Source organism: Tiliqua scincoides, chromosome 4 (genome assembly GCF_035046505.1).
Source record: "Tiliqua scincoides isolate rTilSci1 chromosome 4, rTilSci1.hap2, whole genome shotgun sequence".
Lineage (NCBI taxonomy): Eukaryota > Metazoa > Chordata > Lepidosauria > Squamata > Scincidae > Tiliqua > Tiliqua scincoides.
The window spans coordinates 59,114,768-59,134,610 of NC_089824.1; the positions used below are offsets into that span (position 1 = coordinate 59,114,768).

The following is a 19,843-nucleotide window of genomic DNA, read 5'->3' on the forward strand; positions in this document are numbered from 1 at the left end:
CACTTGAATGGCAAGGAAAATTAACAGAGCTGTTGTAATTCTGAATGTATGTTATTTTAATAAATTGCTAAGGCTGCAATCCTGGGCACACTTATTTGGAAGCAAAACCCATTGAACTCAGTAGGATTTACTTCTGAGCCAACATGCATAGGATTGGGATGCCAATCTCTTTTAATACTAGTCAGCTTTAACCTTTCCAGTCCAGACACCTTTTCCCATAATGAGCTGTTTAGGGAACTAAATCCACCCCAGGTCTTCACATCTAAACACAACTCTTCATTTACTCTCTAAACCTAGAGTGTATACACCTCACTTCATATTGGCAAAATTCTTTCAAATCTTTGTCTTGGGACTGTATGCTTCCATGTGCAGTGAAAAGTAGAGTGTATTTGCTGATATGTTTCTATAGGGCATCAAATACTTTTGAAATACAAATAAAATTATTAAACTCACTTGCACGTTTACTGTTGAAACTGCAGGATTACTTTGCTTTCAGTTCAGTTAATAGGTTATTTGCGCAGAGTGCACACCATAAGGAATTTAGGGAAGAAGTACTCTAGACCAGAGGTTCTCAAACTGGTGGGTCACAACCCACCAGTTCATGTAACACTTCCCCTGTCCCTTTAAGGGATGGGGAAGGAGAGGGAGGCATTGACGCAATCCCCAGGATTGCATCACTAAGAGGAGCGACGGGGGTGGTGGTGTGTGCTTTGCACTTACTTTAAGAAGGCATGGCTGCAGCAGGCTGCAGGAGGTGTGGGGAGTCCTGCGCAACCCTGTACAGCGCTTCCTGAGGCTTGGAACTTTCACTAAAAGCGGGCACAAAGTACCTCCTGCAAAATGGAAGTGCTTTGCACCTGCTTTTAGTGAAAGTTCCAAGCCTGTGCAGGGCTACGTAGGGCTCCCCGCACCTCCTGCAACTTGCTGCAGCCCTTCTTGAAGTAAGTGCAAAGCACCCCCCTTGCCTCCCTTAGCAATGCGATCCTGGGGATCGCATCACTGCCCTAGCCCCTCCCCTGCAAGAACTTACTGAGGGAATAAAGCTCCCTCAAAGTTTGAGAAACGCTGCTCTAGACAGAGGTACATGAGCAACAGTAAGATATTTGAATCAAGCCATATCCATGACGTTCTGTTATCAGTATGAAAAATACTAGGAGAGAGTCTGAGAACAAAAAATAGAGCACGATATTGGCTCTAACTCTTAAGTGATTTACCATAGAACAGTAGAAGCCATTGTGAAATAAATGGTTTCAGGATCAGGGGCCTTGAAAAATAACTCAGTACAAACAACTTCATTACTATATGAGCCCAATTTTCAATCTTGTTCAGTTTAAATCACTTTCACGTGGGTGCTGTAGTTGACATTAACCTCATAAATTCTTCTTTATGAGACTAAGTGCGAATCTTGAAAGCAAAACGCATGCAAAAATTTTGCCATGTAGGAGTGCAATGAAAGAGCATATGAGAAAAATGATCCAGGATGGCAGTTAACTGTGTTGTGTGATGAGGTTATTTTCTTGCCCTTTTCACATTGAATCACTGAATTCTTTCTCTTTTTTTCAAATATATTATGTGAATTGGGGTTTATGATTAGGTTCAATTCACCTTTGGACTACAGGAATTGTAATTGCTTAGCAAAAACAAAGGCATGAATTTACTGTGAGAGGTCATATATTGAAAGGAAATCTATTTATTCCCTTTTTTCCACGGACCTGACAAGTTATCACCGCCAGCACATTTTCAGCAGTAAGCATTTAGGGTGGCGAGCGAGCCCCCCTTTCTTTGTTCGCATTGAGAAGGGGGAAGTGGCAGGAATGAAAAGCTAATTTTGCTCTTCACTGAAGCAGGGAGGATCAGGGACAGTGCAATGTTAAACCGCTTCTCTATTTCCTGTTTGGCAGGCATCTGAGGGATAGTCTGATGTAAAACATCTCTCAGGCAGACATCCAGTACAGCGTTTCATAAACAAATGAGACCTGTGTTTTTAACTAGTTGTTATCCTGACTGATAAGGCTGCAAAATAGTTTTCAAGGTGTTCAATGACTATCATGTTTGTTGCAGCTTGCCATGCAAGCTTGTTATGTTATTTTGACCAATGCACCTCATGTGTTGCCTTCAGGATGTTGTGTCAGCTGTGATGAAATGCAAAGTTGAGAGTTTAGAGTATAGCATTTTTTAAACCTGACAACTAATCATGTGGAAAATGAAGGAAAATCTGGATGTTGTTTCTACATAAACAATAGTCAAGAACAGGGATGTCAAACTCATTTTATAAAGAGGGCTGAAGTTAGCATTCATGGTGCCAACTGAGGGCTGGAAGTGATATCATTAAGCAGAAAGTGACATCATTAAGCAGATGATGGCCAGAAATAAGCACTTTCTTGTCATGTAGAAACTCATGAGCTGCAAATGACAGAAGAGAAAATGTGCAAATCTGGTTCATATTTTCAAGATATGAAAGAGCCCAATTATCAAGCTGGGAGAATGCAATTATAACAGGGAACAGATAAATTGCTTCCAGGAGCTGCATTTGGCCTGCTGGCTTTACGTTTGACATTCCTAGTCAAGAACGTTCCATTTATATGGTGCTTCTTTAAAAATTATTATTATTATTATTATTATTATTATTATTATTATTATTATTATTATTATTATAATTAATTAATTAATTAATTAATTAATTAATTAACAGTATTTATATACCGCTTTTCAACAAAAGTTCACAAAGCAGTTTACAGAGAAAAATCAAATGACTAATGGCTCCCTGTCCCAAAAGGGCTCACAATCTAAAAAGATGCAAAAGAACACCAGCAGACAGCCACTAGAAAAGATACTGCTGGGGTGAGGAGGGCCAGTTACTCTCCCCCTGCTAAATAAAAGAGGAGCATCCACTTGAAAAAGTGCCTCTTACCCAATTAGCAAGGGCAATTTAAAATAAGACTGCTATTCATGCACACAAAACAGCCCATCCTACCTAAACTTCCCTGCACCAATGCAGCAGTGCAGGCACAGGCCTATGCTGCATCCTGCGGAGGAGTTTAGTATGTGGAATGTCCTCTAGGACTAAGAGTACATTTGTCTCCTTGCACCAGGGTAAGCCCCAAGCTGTGCATTCAGTCAACTCGGATCTGTGCCAGTGATACCACTGGTGCAAGTCCAAGTTGATCCATGTCAGTGAATCAGGCCTGGTAAGGGGAATAGAATATGGTGTGTACTGGTGCAGCTGATTGTGCACCCCTCCTGGGCCTGATCCGCCCAGCCCCTGTCACCTCCCTCCCCTATTACTCCCCCTCCCTGCCCTTCTCCCATCCCTGCACTGCTCAGTGTGGAGCTTACCTGGTCCAACAAGACTTGTTCCTTGCACTGGCACCAGCAGGCATTCCCTCTGACACTACTAACTGGCATGCTGTTGCAACATACTTTACCAACTTGTTTGTTACAGTTTGTGCCAGAGGAGACCAGATAGGATTGTGCCAAAAGAATCCTAATGAACTTAGGGCACAATCCTAACCAGGTCTACTCAGAAATAAGTTCTATTTTGTTCAATGGGGTTTACTCTCAGGAAAGTGTGGTTAGGATTGCAGACTTAGTGCATGTAGGACTTGATTTTAAGGATGCCACTTTAAATACAGAAGAAGTACATGATCTATCAACAAATGCTTGTCTATTAGAGCCTCTGTGGTCTAGACCTAAAAAATCTTGAACATTAGCTTAGGAGATTTGGATTAATATTCCGTTTTTTAAAAAAGAAAGTTGAAAGTGATATAATAAAGAGATTGTATCCTCTGGTGTTTTAGACTCATTCCTTTTGTCCCACTGCTGCTGCTGGTCAAACAGATTTTGCAGGTTTTTGAAGTCCTCCCAAAAAATTTGATCAAATGATATAACAGTGCACACCATAGGTAATGATACCTCTGTTACCCTTCCTTCATCTCTCTCAAAAGATGTAATTTGTTTCCAGCAAGGGCAGTCACACACAGTTGGTTTTCTGTCACTTTTGAACTCATTTTTTTAAGCAGAGTTCTGCCTACATGTAAGGAGTCAAATGTGACTTCACATGTGACAAATGTGAGTAACATGAACTGGTTAGTAACCCAAGTTGAGTCTTTTTGCAAAACTTTTCAGAAGTAAGTTGTCATATCTGATCCACTTTTGATAATTATCTGGCCATTAAGTATCCTTATAGGTCTTTATAACTTAGATTATTTCAGTTCTTGTGGCCTCGGAGTGCTCTGGCAGTGTTAACACCAGGTTTCTGAGGTCTCTGGAGCAAAGTCTTGCACTGGGTTTCCCATGGTGCCCACACCTCATGGTGCATTAGTGCACCTCCTGCCACTGGTACTGCCATTGGTCCGTGGGGCCCCTTGTGTACACGAAGTAACTTTCTGGTGAAGCTATACAGTTGGTGGCAGACTAGTTCTCATTTTTATTCAATAATACTGATTATCTGGGCCAATTCGAATATACTTCCAAACCCAGTTTTAGGACAGAAACGTGCAGCGCAATCCTATCTTGCATTAGAACAGGCAGGCCAGGACACCTGCACTGTATCCAGCGCAAGATTGGGGCCCAAAGTGACTCAGCCGGAGGTAAGGGGAGCTCTTCCCCCTACCTCCAGGTAAACCATTGTAGCCCCAATGGGTCTCCTTGGACTTACACCACCTCTGGAGGTGGCATAAGTCCGAGGAGAGCGAATGGCTTGCAGCCACTCCGTGCTGCTCGGGAATGGGGGCTCGGATCCGGCATATCTGCCAGGTTCCAGGCCCGCCTCCCGCTCCCCACCTGCTTGCCCCTGGGGCAGCCCTCCACCCACCCCAGAACTTCTCCCATCTCCTCCCCACCTCCTCCCCGCCCACCCCAGAGCCTTGTGTCGGTCGTGCTCAGCCGTCACAAGGTTCCCTGTCAGATTTGGCATGGAGGCTGGATTCAGCCTCTGTGGGCCGTCGCATGTCCCTGCACCGGCCCAACCAACTCTTAAGGAGGCAGAAACATTCTTTATGGTACGTTTGCAACCCTCCTGGGCCCAAGGACGACGTAGGATTGCGCCCTTAGTTACACTGGTGGATGACATTCACAGGAAGGTAGCTAGATGTGGTTTCTTGTGTCATTCTCTTTAGTCCATGAGAAGCTTTTAAATACCACAAAAAATAATTATTGGATGGCAGATTTGGGAATGAGTAAAATTACTGATTCACAATTGGCCCAGTCTTTCCAGATTTTCTCTAAAGAACTCTTGAAAATGACTTGGTGGTAGTTCTCCCTGCTCCCATTTTCTAAGTTCAGAAAGACCATTTTCTTTCCCTGTTGCCAATTTCTGCTCCCAGTTTCCTTTTTCCTCACATTTCCATTGATTTATCAAGCTGTAAGAGGAGAAGAGAGGAACAAGCAGTAGAAAATATCTGTATTTTTCCTTCATGGAACAAACAACAGTTATGATGGGAAATTTTGTTTAGGAAAATGGCCTGAGGAAAAACGTTCCCATGCCCTTTCCCTTCATTTTCTGAAGAAACTCTTCCCCAAATAAAATGCAGAATAAATACTGTAAAATGTGTATAATATGTATGAGATCAATAATTGTTTTTTGCATTTTCACATGTAGTTCTTTTGCATGATGATTCCAGTAATCATTACGTTATGACCCTCTTCCAGTCAATTCTGAGTCCTCTTGGTCCTAAATTATTAAAATGTGTGAAAATAGTAACCCCAGACTCTTAAACCAGCAGGATATAAAAATTAGTTTTAGATCTGGCACTTTAACTATATTGTTTCCACAAAGAAAAAGAAACTGCATGAAATTTTGCCGACAATTTTTAGCCCAGTCTCAGTGGAACTATTGACTATCCAAATCCGCAGAGAGAAAATAATTTCCAAACAGTGAAATGAAATGGGTCTCACACAATAGTAACTGTACATATGTAGTATTTTGTTTATAATATTCATTCACGAGTGACCCAATTTTATGGTTCAGTTACAGCAGTGGGTCTAATGATCCACTGCTGTAAGTGACCGTGTGAGGGTGCAAACATTGTGCCACAGTCGTATGCTACGGAGCCACTGCCAGCAATGACTGGAGGCTCCATACATGCTCCAGAACTGTGTGGCTTGTCAGCTGGTGCAGGGAACATAAGAAGAGCCCCACTGGATCAGGCCAAAGGCCCATCTACTCCAGCTTCCTGTCTCTCACAGTGGCCCACCAAGTGCTTCAGGGAGCATTCAAGACAGCAAGACAAAACCTGCATCCTGGTACCCTCCCCTGCATCTGGCATTCTGACATATCCTACTTCTAAAGCCTGGAGCTTGCACATACCTATCATGACTTGTAACCCATGATGGACTTTTCCTCCAGAAATTTGTCTAATCCCCTCTTAAAGGCATCTAGTAAGGTGCCATCACCACTTCCTGTGGCAAGGAGTTCCACAAACCAATTACACACTGGGCAAAGAAATATTTTCTTTTGTCTGTCCTAACTCTCCCAACACTCAATTTTAGTTGATGTCTCCTGGTTCTGGTGTTATGGGAGAGGGAAAAGAGTGTCTCTCTCTATTCACTCTGTTCATCCCCTGCATAATTTTGTATGTCTCAATCATGTCCCCTCTCAGGCACCTCTTTTCTAGACTGAAAATCCCCAAATGCTATAGCCTTTCCTGATAAGGGAGGTGCCCCAGCCCATAATCATTTTGGTTGCTCTCTTCTGCACTTTTTACATTTCCACTATATCCTTTTTGAGATGTGGTGACCAGAACTGGACGCAATACTCCAGGTGTGGCTGTACTATCAATTTGTACAACGACATTATAATATTAGTCATCTTAATCTCAATAATTTTTCTAATAATCCCAAGCATGGAATTAGCCTTTTTCACTGCTGCTGCACGTTGGGTCGGCATGTTCATCTAGCTGTCCACCAGCACCCCAAAATCTCTTTCCTGATTTGTCACAGACAGCTCAGAACCCATTAGCCTATATGTAAAGTTATGATTCTTTGCCCCAATGTGCATGACTTTACATTTACTTACATTGAAACACATCTGCCATTGCTGCCCATTCGTTATTTGGGGAGATCCTTCTGGAGCTCTTCACAATCTCTTCCGGTCTTCACCACTTGGAAAAGTCATCCACAAACTTAGCTGCCTTGCTGCTCAACCCTGTCCCCAGGTAATTTATGAAGAAGTTGAAAAGTACCGGTCCCAGGACAGGTCCTTGGGGCATTCCGCTTTTCACTTCTCTTCTTTGTGAAAATTGTGCATTGACACCCACTCTCTGTTTCCTGGTCTTCAACCAGTTCCCAATCCATGAGAGAACTTGCCCTCTAATTCCCTGACTGTGGAGTTTCCTCAGCAGCCTTTGGTAAGGGACTGTATCAAACACCTTCTGAAAGTCCAGATATATAATACCCACAGATTCTCCTGCATCTACATGCCTGTTGACCTTTTCAAAGAATTCTAAAAGGTTCGTGAGGCAAGACTTACCCTTTCAGAAGCCATGCTGATTTTTCCTCAGCAAGGCTTGTTCGTCTATGTCAGTGATTTTCAACCTTTTTCATCTCATAGGACACTGACAAGGCACTGAAATTGTCAAGGCACACCACCAGGTTTTTGACAATTGACAAGGCACACCATGTGGCCAGTGGGGGCTCACTTCTCCCATTTGGCCTTATTAATAAATGACCTTCCCCCAAATTTCTGTGGCACACCTGTGGACCACTTCCGGCACACCAGTGTGCCACGGCACAGTGGTTGAAAATGGCTTGTCTATGTGTTATAAGATTTTATCTTTGATGAGGCATTTCATCATCTTACCTGGAACAGATGTTAGGCTGACCAGTCTATTGTTTCCCGGGTCCCCTCTCCTTCTTTTATAAAGATTGGTGTGACATTTGCTATCCTCCAATCATCTGGCACCGTGGCCGTTTTTAGGGACAATTTGCATATTTTAGTCAAGAGATTAGCTACTTCATTCTTCAGTTCCTTAATAACTCTTGGTTGATGGCAGAGGTGGTGATTCAGGATGGGAAGTGGGCCAAAGTGGATGGCAGTTCAAGGGCAGGTGGGGAGAATCTTATGAGGATCTTGGCAACCAGTCGTACATGCTGGATTCAATCCCCCTTTCCCATCCTAGACCCACCCCCTTCCTCTCCTTACATTTAGGCCAGCGAAATAGCTGGCATGGATCCAAGGAGACCTATTCGCAATCAGGTGGCCTATTGGGAGATACGTAAAAGATATTTTTGCTTACTGCTCTCTGGTCATCTGATTGCCACCCCCATTCACCATAGCATGCGGTACACACTCTGTTGGTATAGCTGCATCCTATGACTGGCGAGGGATAGGATTGGGCTGTAACACAGTTATCTGAAATTATAATTAAGAGTATTTATCTGTTGATGATCCTGAGCACATGTGGACAGAATAGAATAAAAGTTAACTAACTTGCTGTCACTTTGTGCACACTTACATGGGAATCAATTTCATTGCACACAATGGGACTTTCTTCTAAGCAAACATGCAAAAGATTCTGCTGCTAGATTTGAAGGCTTTGTACTGAAAAGCATTCTGTTCTTATGTTAAGTCTATTTGGCAGTTTGAATTTGTCATTCTATTCCCCTGCTCCTGCCATTTATGTAGTTATGCTGATAATCTCAGGGCACAATCCTAAACGTCACTTGGGCCGACGTAAGTCGCATGTGCAGACCCGTGTTGCAAAAATGCTGTAAGGCACTTTTGCTCCACTTTCCAGGGAGATAGGCCAGCACATGGACATGTGCCGGCCTCCCTATACAAGTGTGTGTCCAGGAGGAAGGGTGAGTTGCATCGGCTGAGCTCGGCCGATACAGGGGTCTGGGGAAGGGTCCAGGGGAGGACAGGTGTGTGGGGAGGACTGGGAGGAGGCGGGAGGGAGGCATTTTGAGGCAGGTGGCAGATGTTCCCAGGGAGTGGGAGGCAGGGCCAGGATCCAGCAATTATGCCGGATCCTGACCCTGTTTCCGGGCAGCATGGTGTGGCTTCAGGCTGCTTGGATCTGCATCACCTTGTTAGGTAGCACAGATCCAGTTAGACCCATTGGGGCCTCTGCAGTGTGACAGGGGGTAAGGCGAAAGGCTTTCCCTTGCCTTGGGCTGTGCTGCTTTTGGCCCCAAACTTGCGCTGGATGCAGCGCAGGCCCGCTGACCTTCCTGCTTCCAGCACAAGTTAGGATTACACACTCAGACAATTTCTTAACTCTTACTGGAAGCTAGAAGGTGATGTTCATCACTGCTACCACTTTACTATGTTGGAGGAATTTTCCTTTTTTTCTGAGACGATAGCCCTGAAACAAGTGAGCAACTGAAATTGTACTGAAGAAACCACTGATATTTCAGAATCTGTATGTTGATCATTTGACAAAATCCAACACAGTTAGATGTTCACTTCCATTATTTCTATTAATTTCTAAGCTTTTCAAAATACTCTCAATGCCTCCGTTATTCAAATATTGTAGCACAATAATCCTGTCTTTTTAAGATCCTGTCCTTTAAGAATGTCATCTATTCACTATATTGTTAAACTTATCCCTGATGCTTTTGTTTACTGTTACAGTGGCAGTGGTCAGTACTGCCACAATCATAACTAATTGGATTTTCCAAGCTACAACAAATTTTAATCACTATTTTTTCTAACACTTTGTAAAACATTTCTGGAATTGTTTCTGACTGTTCCTATTTAAGCTATGCTTGTATTTTTCATAGAGACTCTTTAGCAGATATTTGTTAGCGTTACTGAGTCTATTCATAAATTTTTACAATTTGATTCATGCTCTCTGCTATCTTGAGCTATGATATCTTGCTTCACTCCCTTGAGAGAGATGATAGAAAATGTTTCCGTCATCTTTCTGGGGACTGTACATGTTAAAAATGCATTTTTGTAACTTCCTAACACACATTACCCCTTCGTGGGCATTTGATCTGTCACAAAATCACTGAAAAGAGGTAACGCCATCTTCCCACAAAAAATGAAACATTAGCTCTGGGAGGCTCATTCCAGGAGAGTTGAGCATCTTTAATGTAGCCAGTCTGGGCAAGGCTGAACCACAAGAAAAGTCAAGGGATACAGAGCAGACAGTGGTCTGGAATGGGGAACAAGAAGAATGGATTGACAGGCCATGATTATGAGTCAACTCTAAGGTTTCGAGAAAGGGTGAGAGCTAAGGGTGGTTAACTTCAGCGTTTGGATACATCCCAACTTATTCAGAAAAGGGTTTTATGGTAGCTGGAGTCTTTGTATACTCACTGGCCCTGCCTGTTTCCCTACCACTGGTTTAAATGGAATGGAAAGGCTTTAAAGGGCCAGCTCTTTAAGTCTCTGTGGGCTACAAGAGGACTCTCTTATGTCCCCCATGTTCCCCACTTAACACCTACATGAAACTGCTGTGTAGGGTCATCTAGTGGTTTGGGCTAAGGCACCATCGATTCTCAGGTGACACCCAACTATACCTCCTGTTTCAATCAACTGATTCGAGGGAGACAGTTGACATTATGAGTCTGTGCCAGGAGACAATTCACAGGTGAATGAGGACAAACAAACTGAACTTTAAATCAGACAAGGTAGATGTGATCTGGGTTGGGAAACCTGCAGGTTTAGATGGTGTACAACCAATCCTGCACAGAATTAAACTCCCCCTGAAGGACTAAGTACACAGCTTAGAAGTTATATTGGTTGACAAGTTTATTTTTCCCCCTAGCTGTGGTTGGTATATCTGCTGCAGCCCTAGATAGAGGCCTAGTCTTAATGGCACAGGCATTAGTCCAGGGGTTCTCAACCAGTGGTATGCTGGACAGTGTTGGATGATACAAGCATCACTCACCACCTGGCAGTGAGACCACGATGGGAGCTTCTAACAGCAGCTGGAGGGTTAGGCAAACAGACAGAGCTCTAGAGCGTGGTTTTCAAGCATGAGAAAAAGCCTGCCCTTGCACCCTGAGCCTCTTAGTAACCTTGGAAGTTCCCGTCGCAGAATTAACTGATGATGGTATCTCCAAGGAGAGCATGGCAGCAAGTGGTATGTCAGGGGAGCAGCGTTGAAATGAGTCACATCCAGAATGGTCTACTGCAGTGGTTCTCTCACTTTTAGCACTGGGACCCACTTCTTAGAATGTGAACCTGTCAAGACTCATCAAAACTGATGTCTTGGCCGGAAGTGACATCATCAACAGGAAAATTTTTATCAATCCTAGGCTGCAATCCTACCCACACCCTTACCCAATCCTTACCCAGGAGTAAGTCCCATTGACTATCATTGTTAAAAGCATATCTATAAGTGCCTGTTACAAGTACAGATCTGAAACATTTCCCCAAATGCAGTCACATACCATGGTAGCATCAAGTATAATATATTAATATTGAAATGAGTGGGGACCCACCTGAAATTGGCTCACAACCCACCTAGTGGGTCCCGTTCCACAGTTTGAGAAACACTGGTCTACTGTAACATGATTCACATGTAGCTACCTTTGAAGATGGTTTGGAAACATCAAATGTTTTAGAAAGCAACTACTTGGATGCTGATGATGGGCACCTGAAGTTATGATGGTATAATACCTATTTAGCAGCAGTTGCACTAGTTAACCAGTTTGTTTCTGGGCCTAAATCAAGGTGCCAGTAATAACCCAGTTTACTTAAAGAACCATCTTTGCTCATCCTTGCCCATCTCAGCATCACTAATCTTGTTCTGTGTTCTGTCACTGACACAAGTTCAGTTGGCCAGACCTTTCCTGTAGAGGCACTGAACTTTTGGAATTATCTGTCCAAGGAAGTATGCAATGTGACCTTTTGGCTTCCTTCCAACAGGTGGTAAAAGCATTTTTATTTTGCCAGGCTTTTAATACTTAATTTATTGTTGAGTGTTCTCTTTAATCTGAAGCTGCTACTATTGTTATTTTGATTGGTATGTTTTTATTGCTGTTTTTATTGTTGTTGTACATTGTTCTGAGATCTAGAAAAAAATTGGAAAGGTGGTATAGGAGTATTTCAAATAAATGAATGCATCTACCTATGATTTATACAGTATGTGTTTAGGCAATGCTCAGGAACCCTAAAAAACCAGGGTTCTTAGTTGTATTGAATGCATGAATGTGCAGATGTGTGTTTAAAACATGCATATAGTGGTGGTGGAAGCCTGTACACATGGACATGAGTCCTTTTGTCTGGATGGAGCTGTACAGTAGATACATATATTGAATTGCGTACAAATACAGATAATTTATTTGTAAATTGGATACAGCTGGGAGAGCCAGGGTGGTGTAGTGGTTTGGGAGGTAGACTTAGACCTGGAAGATCCAGTTTCAAAACTCCCTCAGCCATGAAGCTTTGTGGGTGACCTTGGGCCAGTCACTTTCAGCCTCACAAACTCCACAGGGTTGTTGTGAGGACAAAAGGAGGGGAGCAGCTGTGTACACTGCCCTTAGCTCTTTGGAGGAAGGGCGGTATAAAAATGTCTAAAAATAAACGAACTACTGATACAACCACCACAGCTACTCAATTGCTATGATGTAAAGTTTTATTCATCATGTATATCTATGTCCTTCTAAATGGACTGCTTTCCTCTTTGATGATAATTTCTTAGCATTTGATTTGATTTGAAGAAAGAAATACATGTATTCCTTTTATAGAAATGTTTCAAGTGAATGCATTTAATCGTACCAAGTAAAAACTGAACTGATAACAGTCCGTCCTTTCATATTTCAGGTCATTTTTGAAGTGATCACTTCAGATCACCAAGGATACCTAGCTATTGATGATGTGAAGGTTTTAGGACATCCATGCAGTAAGTGACTGAGCATTTATCTTTTGAAAATATCTGCTTGAATTTTTTTTTTTTGCAAACTTTGTTGAAATAACTATGTGCACTGTTGCCCATTTGAGCTCCCATATTACTCCTTGACCTAAGAAGCTTTGTGGCAGCCTAGAAGGTGGCTTTTGTTTGCAGGGTCAAATGTACTGTGCAAGCAAGTTGTTGTTGCTTATGAAATTTTCCATGGAGCAAGCAAGGCTCCTTCCAAGGCAGCCTGATAGCATGCGGATGAGAAGAGGTGATTGTGCTGATAATAAAAAGTGTGGCCTTACTCTTGAACTGTGGATTTGAGGCCTCCTTTCATCCGTCCAGCTTTAAAGTCATGTTACTACCCTGTATCATGATTTCTTGGCTGGTACCCAAGAAAGGACCCTGTACACATATATACATGGGTGTCTCTCTACATGCTTTAAAAGCAGCGGTTTTAAAAGAGACTTTGGGCCAATGTAAGTCCTTGTCGGGGAGGGAAGGGGGTGTCACTGGCACTCCTGCAATTGTGTCAGTGTTGGGGATATCGGGGCTAAATTTAGACTGAACAAGGCCTGCAGATGCCCTCCGGAGGACGGGAGAAGCCTGCAGGGCCCTTGGCAAGCCTCCCCACACCTTAGTATTGTTGAAAAATGCTCGTGCGACCCAGTTTTCGTCATGAAACCAGAAGTGGGTCAGAGCTTCTCAGTCTGGGGCATCACAACGTCTCATTTTGAGGACCTCTACTTTAAAAGAAAAGAAATAAAAGCCATGTCAGGCAATAGGTTACTATATATTGTGGTTTGATGGCTGAATTGGTACACTGTCTGCCCAGTCCTTTCCCTGATACGTTGTAACATGGAGCTGTGCCAATGGAGCATGCACTGCATGATGGTGGGAGGACTTCCCAATCCTCTGTGGTCTTCTTGATATACGCCAGTCATTTTACTGGTGTATGTCAGAAGAGAAAAAAGGGGCAAAGAGTTTTAAAAGAGGGGAAAGATCATGTGTCTGCCACCGGATCCACCCCTTCCCGTCCCCAACATTTCCTCAGGATCCTCCCCTGAAACACCCCATTGCATCCCCTCTCTGTCCACAGCCAGGGCCTATCCTGCACTTGCAGTACTTCTCACTGTTTAAGTCAGCAGTATATTACAACATCCTGGCTTTTGCTCCACTGTAAGGGACGTTGCATTCCATTGCACTGCTAGTTCCAGCAGCACAAGGCTCTACTAGGATTGGGACCTGTGTTTCTTGCATTTACGTTATTATTATTATTATTATTATTATTATTATTATTATTATTATTATTATTATTATTATTATTATTATTAACAGTATTTATATACCGCTTTTCAACTAAAAGTTCACAAAGTGGTTTACAGAGAAAAATCAAATAATACATACGGTGTCCTGAAATTAAAACAAAAACAAAAAACTTTCCAAAAATAGTTCCTGAATTTGTTTAAATCTGTACTTACTTGAAAGCTAGTATAAATGAATTGCAGATTTACAGTTGTTACTGAATTTATTTTTTAATGGTATTTATGCTTATTGTATGTAGTCAGAAATGTTTTGCTAGAGTTGTTCTAAAATGCAGTCATTACACATAAAGTGCATGGTTTAAAAATAGCTGTCTTGACAAATTTCTAATATTCTTGTCCTGTAATGAGTATAAATATCTGCTGTGGTTTTGTTCAAAACATCAATTAGGTTTCAGTATAATCCTTATAAACACAGAAGTGTTTTACAAGGTGGTTTTCTCTTTAGGAACAATGAGCTAGTAGCTTTCTCTTTTGTGTCCTAGATTCTAGTAGAAAATAAACGAAAGTAATATCAACCTAATATCAGGCACAATGTGAGTCAAATACGTATTTTAAGATACATTTCATACAGTGAAATGGTAACTTCCAACATAATCCTGTACACCTTTTCCAGGAAGCTAGTCTCACTGAAATCAGTCAGTCTGTTTTAAGACATATGTAGGATTGGGCTGTTATAGGCATGATTTCTAAAACCTGGTTATTTAAAAAAATTTTAAAAGTTAACATAAAACATGACTCTTTTCCTTTATTCTCTATAGCTAGCACACCACATTTCCTGCGTGTCCAGAGTGTAGAAGTCAATGCTGGCCAATTTGCTACTTTCCAGTGCACCGCCAATGGCAGAACAGTTCCAAGCAATAGGCTTTGGTTACAGGTACTCTTTCTTTCTTTCTTTCTTTCTTTCTTTCTTTCTTTCTTTCTTTCTTTCTTTCTTTCTTTCTTTCTTTCTTTCTTTCTTTCTTTCTTTCTTTCTTTCTTTCGCAGTATGGCTATACTAAAACCAGAATATAGAAGCCTGTGCCCTCATGGGAAAAACTGCATGGGCTCTGGGAATTGTTGTAGTGGAATCAAGTATTCTATACAATTAAAATGTCTGGAACTATGCATTATTCTTGTCTGTACAAATGCATATCCACTCTTCAGTTTCCGATGACTAAAAACAATATTAAAACAAACATTATGTCTGAAGAACATTAAAAGATTAACATTAAAAATTAATGTGTCCTTAATACAAATCTTGGTCATTCCTCTGTAGAATTATTGCTGTTGGATCTTTTTTCAACTTTCTGTCTCATGTGAGAGCATAGTGGGAGAAGCACCATGGTGGTTCAAAAGAACAGGGCGTTACTTAATAGTGAATTGTGATTCTTTGAATAGTTGACATTTGACTGATACCTGACCTTTTTGTGCATAAACCTTTGATGGAGACCTCACTGTGCAGGGCGGCAGGATAATATACATTTTTTGTTCATTTATTTAAAAGTAATGATATTCACAAAAGGCAGTTTTCTGCTTGTATCACTTGACCCCACAGAATTTCTAGTGTGCTTGGGGGATGGAAAGCCACATTGCCTCAGAAGATGCAGCATTTCTCAACTGCTGCCAGCACTGGGTGAGCTCACTCAGGTTTACCTTCAGGAGGCTCTCCTATCCTCCCTGCCCTCCCCTCAAATCCATCCAGGCTCTCTTGCCATGAGTTCAGCTTGGTGGCTTTTTTTTTTTTTAAAGTAAAGCAGGTATGACTTTCGCAACTTGCCTATGATAGGAATGAGACCTACAGCTCGCTCCAGCCCACAATAACCTGTACATCATCTGGAATTTGGTGCATTTGGGCTCTAAGTATATAGTATGGAAATGAACTAGTTAGGACTTACTTGTAAGGAAGGATGATGAAAACCTTTACAGATCTACTATATTGTTCATCTGGAATTTAAGAAGTTCCAAAGTGACATGGCTGCATAGATGTTTCTCTCATTCCTCCTCCTTCCAAGAGACATAGGTCATTGCTGCCTGTGCTATAATGTGAATAATTGGCAGTAGTAAGTCTGTTAGGTATTGTCCCACATGCTATTGGAACTGTGCAGAATGGTGATATAATTGTAAGCGGAGATGCAAGCAGGCCCAACCATGAGACCAACTGAACCACGCACACAGACGTACACATTGTAGTATTCTGGGTGATATTAAATTCCATTACTAGAGAAAAAAAAATGATGTGTCAGTGAGAAGTTCTTAAGCAGCACTGTGGGAATTTGCCCATAGCAAGGAAGAGTTCCACTTATATTTAAGTAAATGCACGTGTTCCTTAAGGTTGTTTTGCAGGTTACTTGTAATAAAACATAGCAATTAAGTTACTCCCTCCGTGACCCACATGTGAAACACTCACCCAAGGGACCTAGTAGATTCAGCTTCGACAACATGAATATTAATAAACTGGCTTTATTATAGCCAGAAAAAAATTCTCAAATAGTAAAAGGAAATTTCTAACATCAGGTGACCGATTTATAGAATTTTCAGGCTTAGAGCCTGAAATAGAGCACTCAGTCACTGCTTTGCATGGGGAAAAAAATAACCTTGTTTCGTAAGTCATCCTAGGTAATGACTTTAATCTTCTCCTGACCCTTTTCAAAGAACAATGAATCATGAGATGTGATTATATGCAGATCAGGTAATGTGCAGACAAACTGTCATTTAACTGAGCCAATTTCACCTTAGGTTAAAGTCAGATGAAGAAAATCATGATTACAACATAGTCCAATGTGAGATCTTTTTTTTTTTTTTTCCTTGTTGTCACCATTATTTAGTTAAAAAGGTCATTGGCTGGATTGTATGTGCCATGAATTAAATATTTCCATTAGCTGAAGCTTTAATGTAAGCTCATACAAAAATAAATTCAGTAATACTGAAGCGGAGTTTACGATTAACAGATGTATCCCATCTGGTTATATTTTCTTTGTTGCATCTGTGGACAACACAGGTTATTGCCATTTTGGGATTAGGTATAATTTGAAATTGGAAAGCTAAACAAATATAGTTCTACTAGTGTATGCATTTTTAGAATTGCTATATTCAGTAATACAGTTGTTTAAAATATGTCTTAGCAAGTCACACAAGCAAAACCACCACGTTGTTTAGAACATAAATATTATTACATACCACAATGGAACTCTTGAGCCGGCGCAGAATTGGAGAGTTGCTTGTCAGACCATGCGGTCCCACATGGGGCTCAGGATCTGGTGGAGCCAAGCTCCACCGCTCCCGTTCCCTTGCCCGTCACACCTCCTCCCCACTTTCCGCCCGCCTTTCCCCCATCTCGTCCTACCCCAGAATGTCTCGTCCCTGCCTTCTCCCCCATCCTTACTCACACCCAGCTGTCCAAGTGACTGCCAGGTAGTGGAACACAAGCCCAGCATTGGAGCTGGCCCAGCACACTGTATAGGATTGGACCCTGAGTCACCTTAGTAGAGCTGAATAGGGGCAATATATTCCTGTTGGTTCTACACAGACCTTCCAATATACTTCAGTACCCTCAATAAATGGTATCCTGTATCATCTTTTTCTTGTACTAAGCGGCAGCATTTTGTGGTCATTCTGGATCTTCCTAGATTTCAGAACATGGTGCTGGGGGACTCCTGCACTGGCCTATTGTGTTCATCAGAGTTCCATTATGTCCATTTTTTAATATCCACTTGGAGCTCCTGAGTTGAGTCATTTGGAAGTCTGGAGTTGGGTGTCAGCAATATTTGAATGACACCCAATTCTGGCTCTCATTTTCATTTTCAGGTGAGGAGGCTGAAGAAATCCTGAAGAAATGCTTGGGATCATTGTAGGACTGAGTGAGGGCTAACAAACTGAAATTAAATCCAGACAAGGCAAACACGTTATTAGTACAGAAATCTGTGACCCAGGTCTTGAAATATAAACTTCTTCTGGGTGTGGCTATGCTTCCCTTGAAGTATCAGGTTTGCAGTTTGAGAGTACTCTCAAACTCCACTGTACACCTGGTTGCCCAGGTGGCCTGGAATGCCTCTAGCCAACGTTTGCTTGTCCACTGCTGTGTCCCTTCTTTGACCAGACCTGTGCTTTGGTGACATTGAAATTGGAGTATTGTGACACACTCTGTGTGGGGGTCCCTATAAAAACTGTTTGGAATCCGCAATTACTACAGAAACATAGATGGTAGTTGCTGACTGGGTTTCTTGGACAGATGGCATTACATTTTGGAAGACCAAAACTGCTCTTTTCATGAAATAGGAAATAGACACTCTCTATATTCGATATCTGACTCAACCAGCTGAAGTCAGCTTGAAAATTTTTTATCCCTAGCATGACTTTAAGTAAGCAGTTCAGCCCCCCCCCCCCCAAAAAAAAAAATTGGGGGCGCCTGTACTTTCTTCCTTGTCAAATAACTATGGGATTTGGGTTCATTAGCTCAAATATTAATGGAACATATTTCATGACACAGTGTGGATTTATATATAGTGGGATCCTTACTTACCATTCCATTAATAGAGCACCTTTCATTCATGGAAATAGAGGTGCACTTACATGAGGATCCCTGCCACTCACAAAAATACATTTTTCATCCACAAATGTAAGAAGCTTCCATTCACAGAGCAGTAATGTAGAATCCAATCTGCAGCACAATGCTCTAACAATGCTGGGCCCTGGTTATCTTTTGCAACGCTTCTAAATTTAGTGCCATTTTTATACCTCTGCTAACGAAAGTTATTGAACAATCTTTCTGTGGTTTGTCTGTCTTTTCTTTTCCCCACTTCGAAACTTTTAGGCTATCTTGCTGTTTGTTTCTTATTGGACTCACCACCTGCTTTAACACGCTGTTCTTTATTTAAAATGAAAACTGATCCACTTAGCAAAAGGGGAAAAAGACGTTATCAGTTAGAATAGAATATGGCTATCACTGAACACATTAACTGTCAGTCATATTCATGTTCAGAAATTCAGAGTATTGTAAGAGATAGGAGAGTGTCAAAAAATATAAAAGCTTTTGTTAGTGCAGAGGCTGCATAGCATAAAGCACGTTTAATGATTAAAAGAAATTCAAGTTCTCCATAGCTGGGAAATATGAATGAGAAAATGAATAACAAGTAACAGCTCAATCCTCCCCCCGCCACTGACGATGGTATAGCTGTGCTGATGGAGTGCATGCTGTATTCAATGATGGTGGTAGGGGGCAACCAGAAGTCTAACCAGATCTAAGTTTTAAAATTTGCAAAGGCACAGGGGCCTGACTGATGTTCACATGGGTTTACAACAGAATCCCACTGTTGTAAAATGGTTTCTGGTGGTGCACACAGTGTTCAGCCCCCTATGGCAGTACTGCAGTCCTAGTAAACAAAAAGGATTCAGATGAGTGTTTGACCAGCAGCACCTCTGGTTGGACCCTGTTGCATTCACCAAAACTGACAATCCCTTCTCTTACATGCTGCAAATGAAATGGATAGTAAGGCAACACACTTTACAGCAGACTGATTTAACTATCTTGGCGGATCAGTATTGTGGATGAGGGAATAGGGACAGAGATGCAGCATCAATACATTGCAGCATGGGATTCTGTCCCCTCTGTTGCTTCCTCTGTTCGGGTGGTGAGGTAGACGTTCCGGTTCGCTTTTTGCATGTGCAGTCCTCTTGCGATAAATTGCGTGCAATAAGAATTCTGAGAGGTTAAGTGTTTTGCAAAAATATCTAGCCATACATGTTATGGGG

The 19,843-nt window shown here is 41.8% G+C and overlaps 1 protein-coding gene across 1 annotated transcript in view; it reads left to right on the top strand.

Annotated features, from left to right (window-relative positions):
• PTPRM (protein tyrosine phosphatase receptor type M) overlaps positions 1-19,843 on the top strand; it is a 544,564-nt gene that overhangs the window by 179,181 nt on the left and 345,540 nt on the right. The window contains exons 4-5 of the mRNA XM_066626178.1: positions 12,719-12,797; positions 14,875-14,990. Of these exons, the coding sequence (XP_066482275.1) occupies positions 12,719-12,797; positions 14,875-14,990 (195 nt within the window). The remainder of the gene's footprint in view (positions 1-12,718; positions 12,798-14,874; positions 14,991-19,843) is intronic.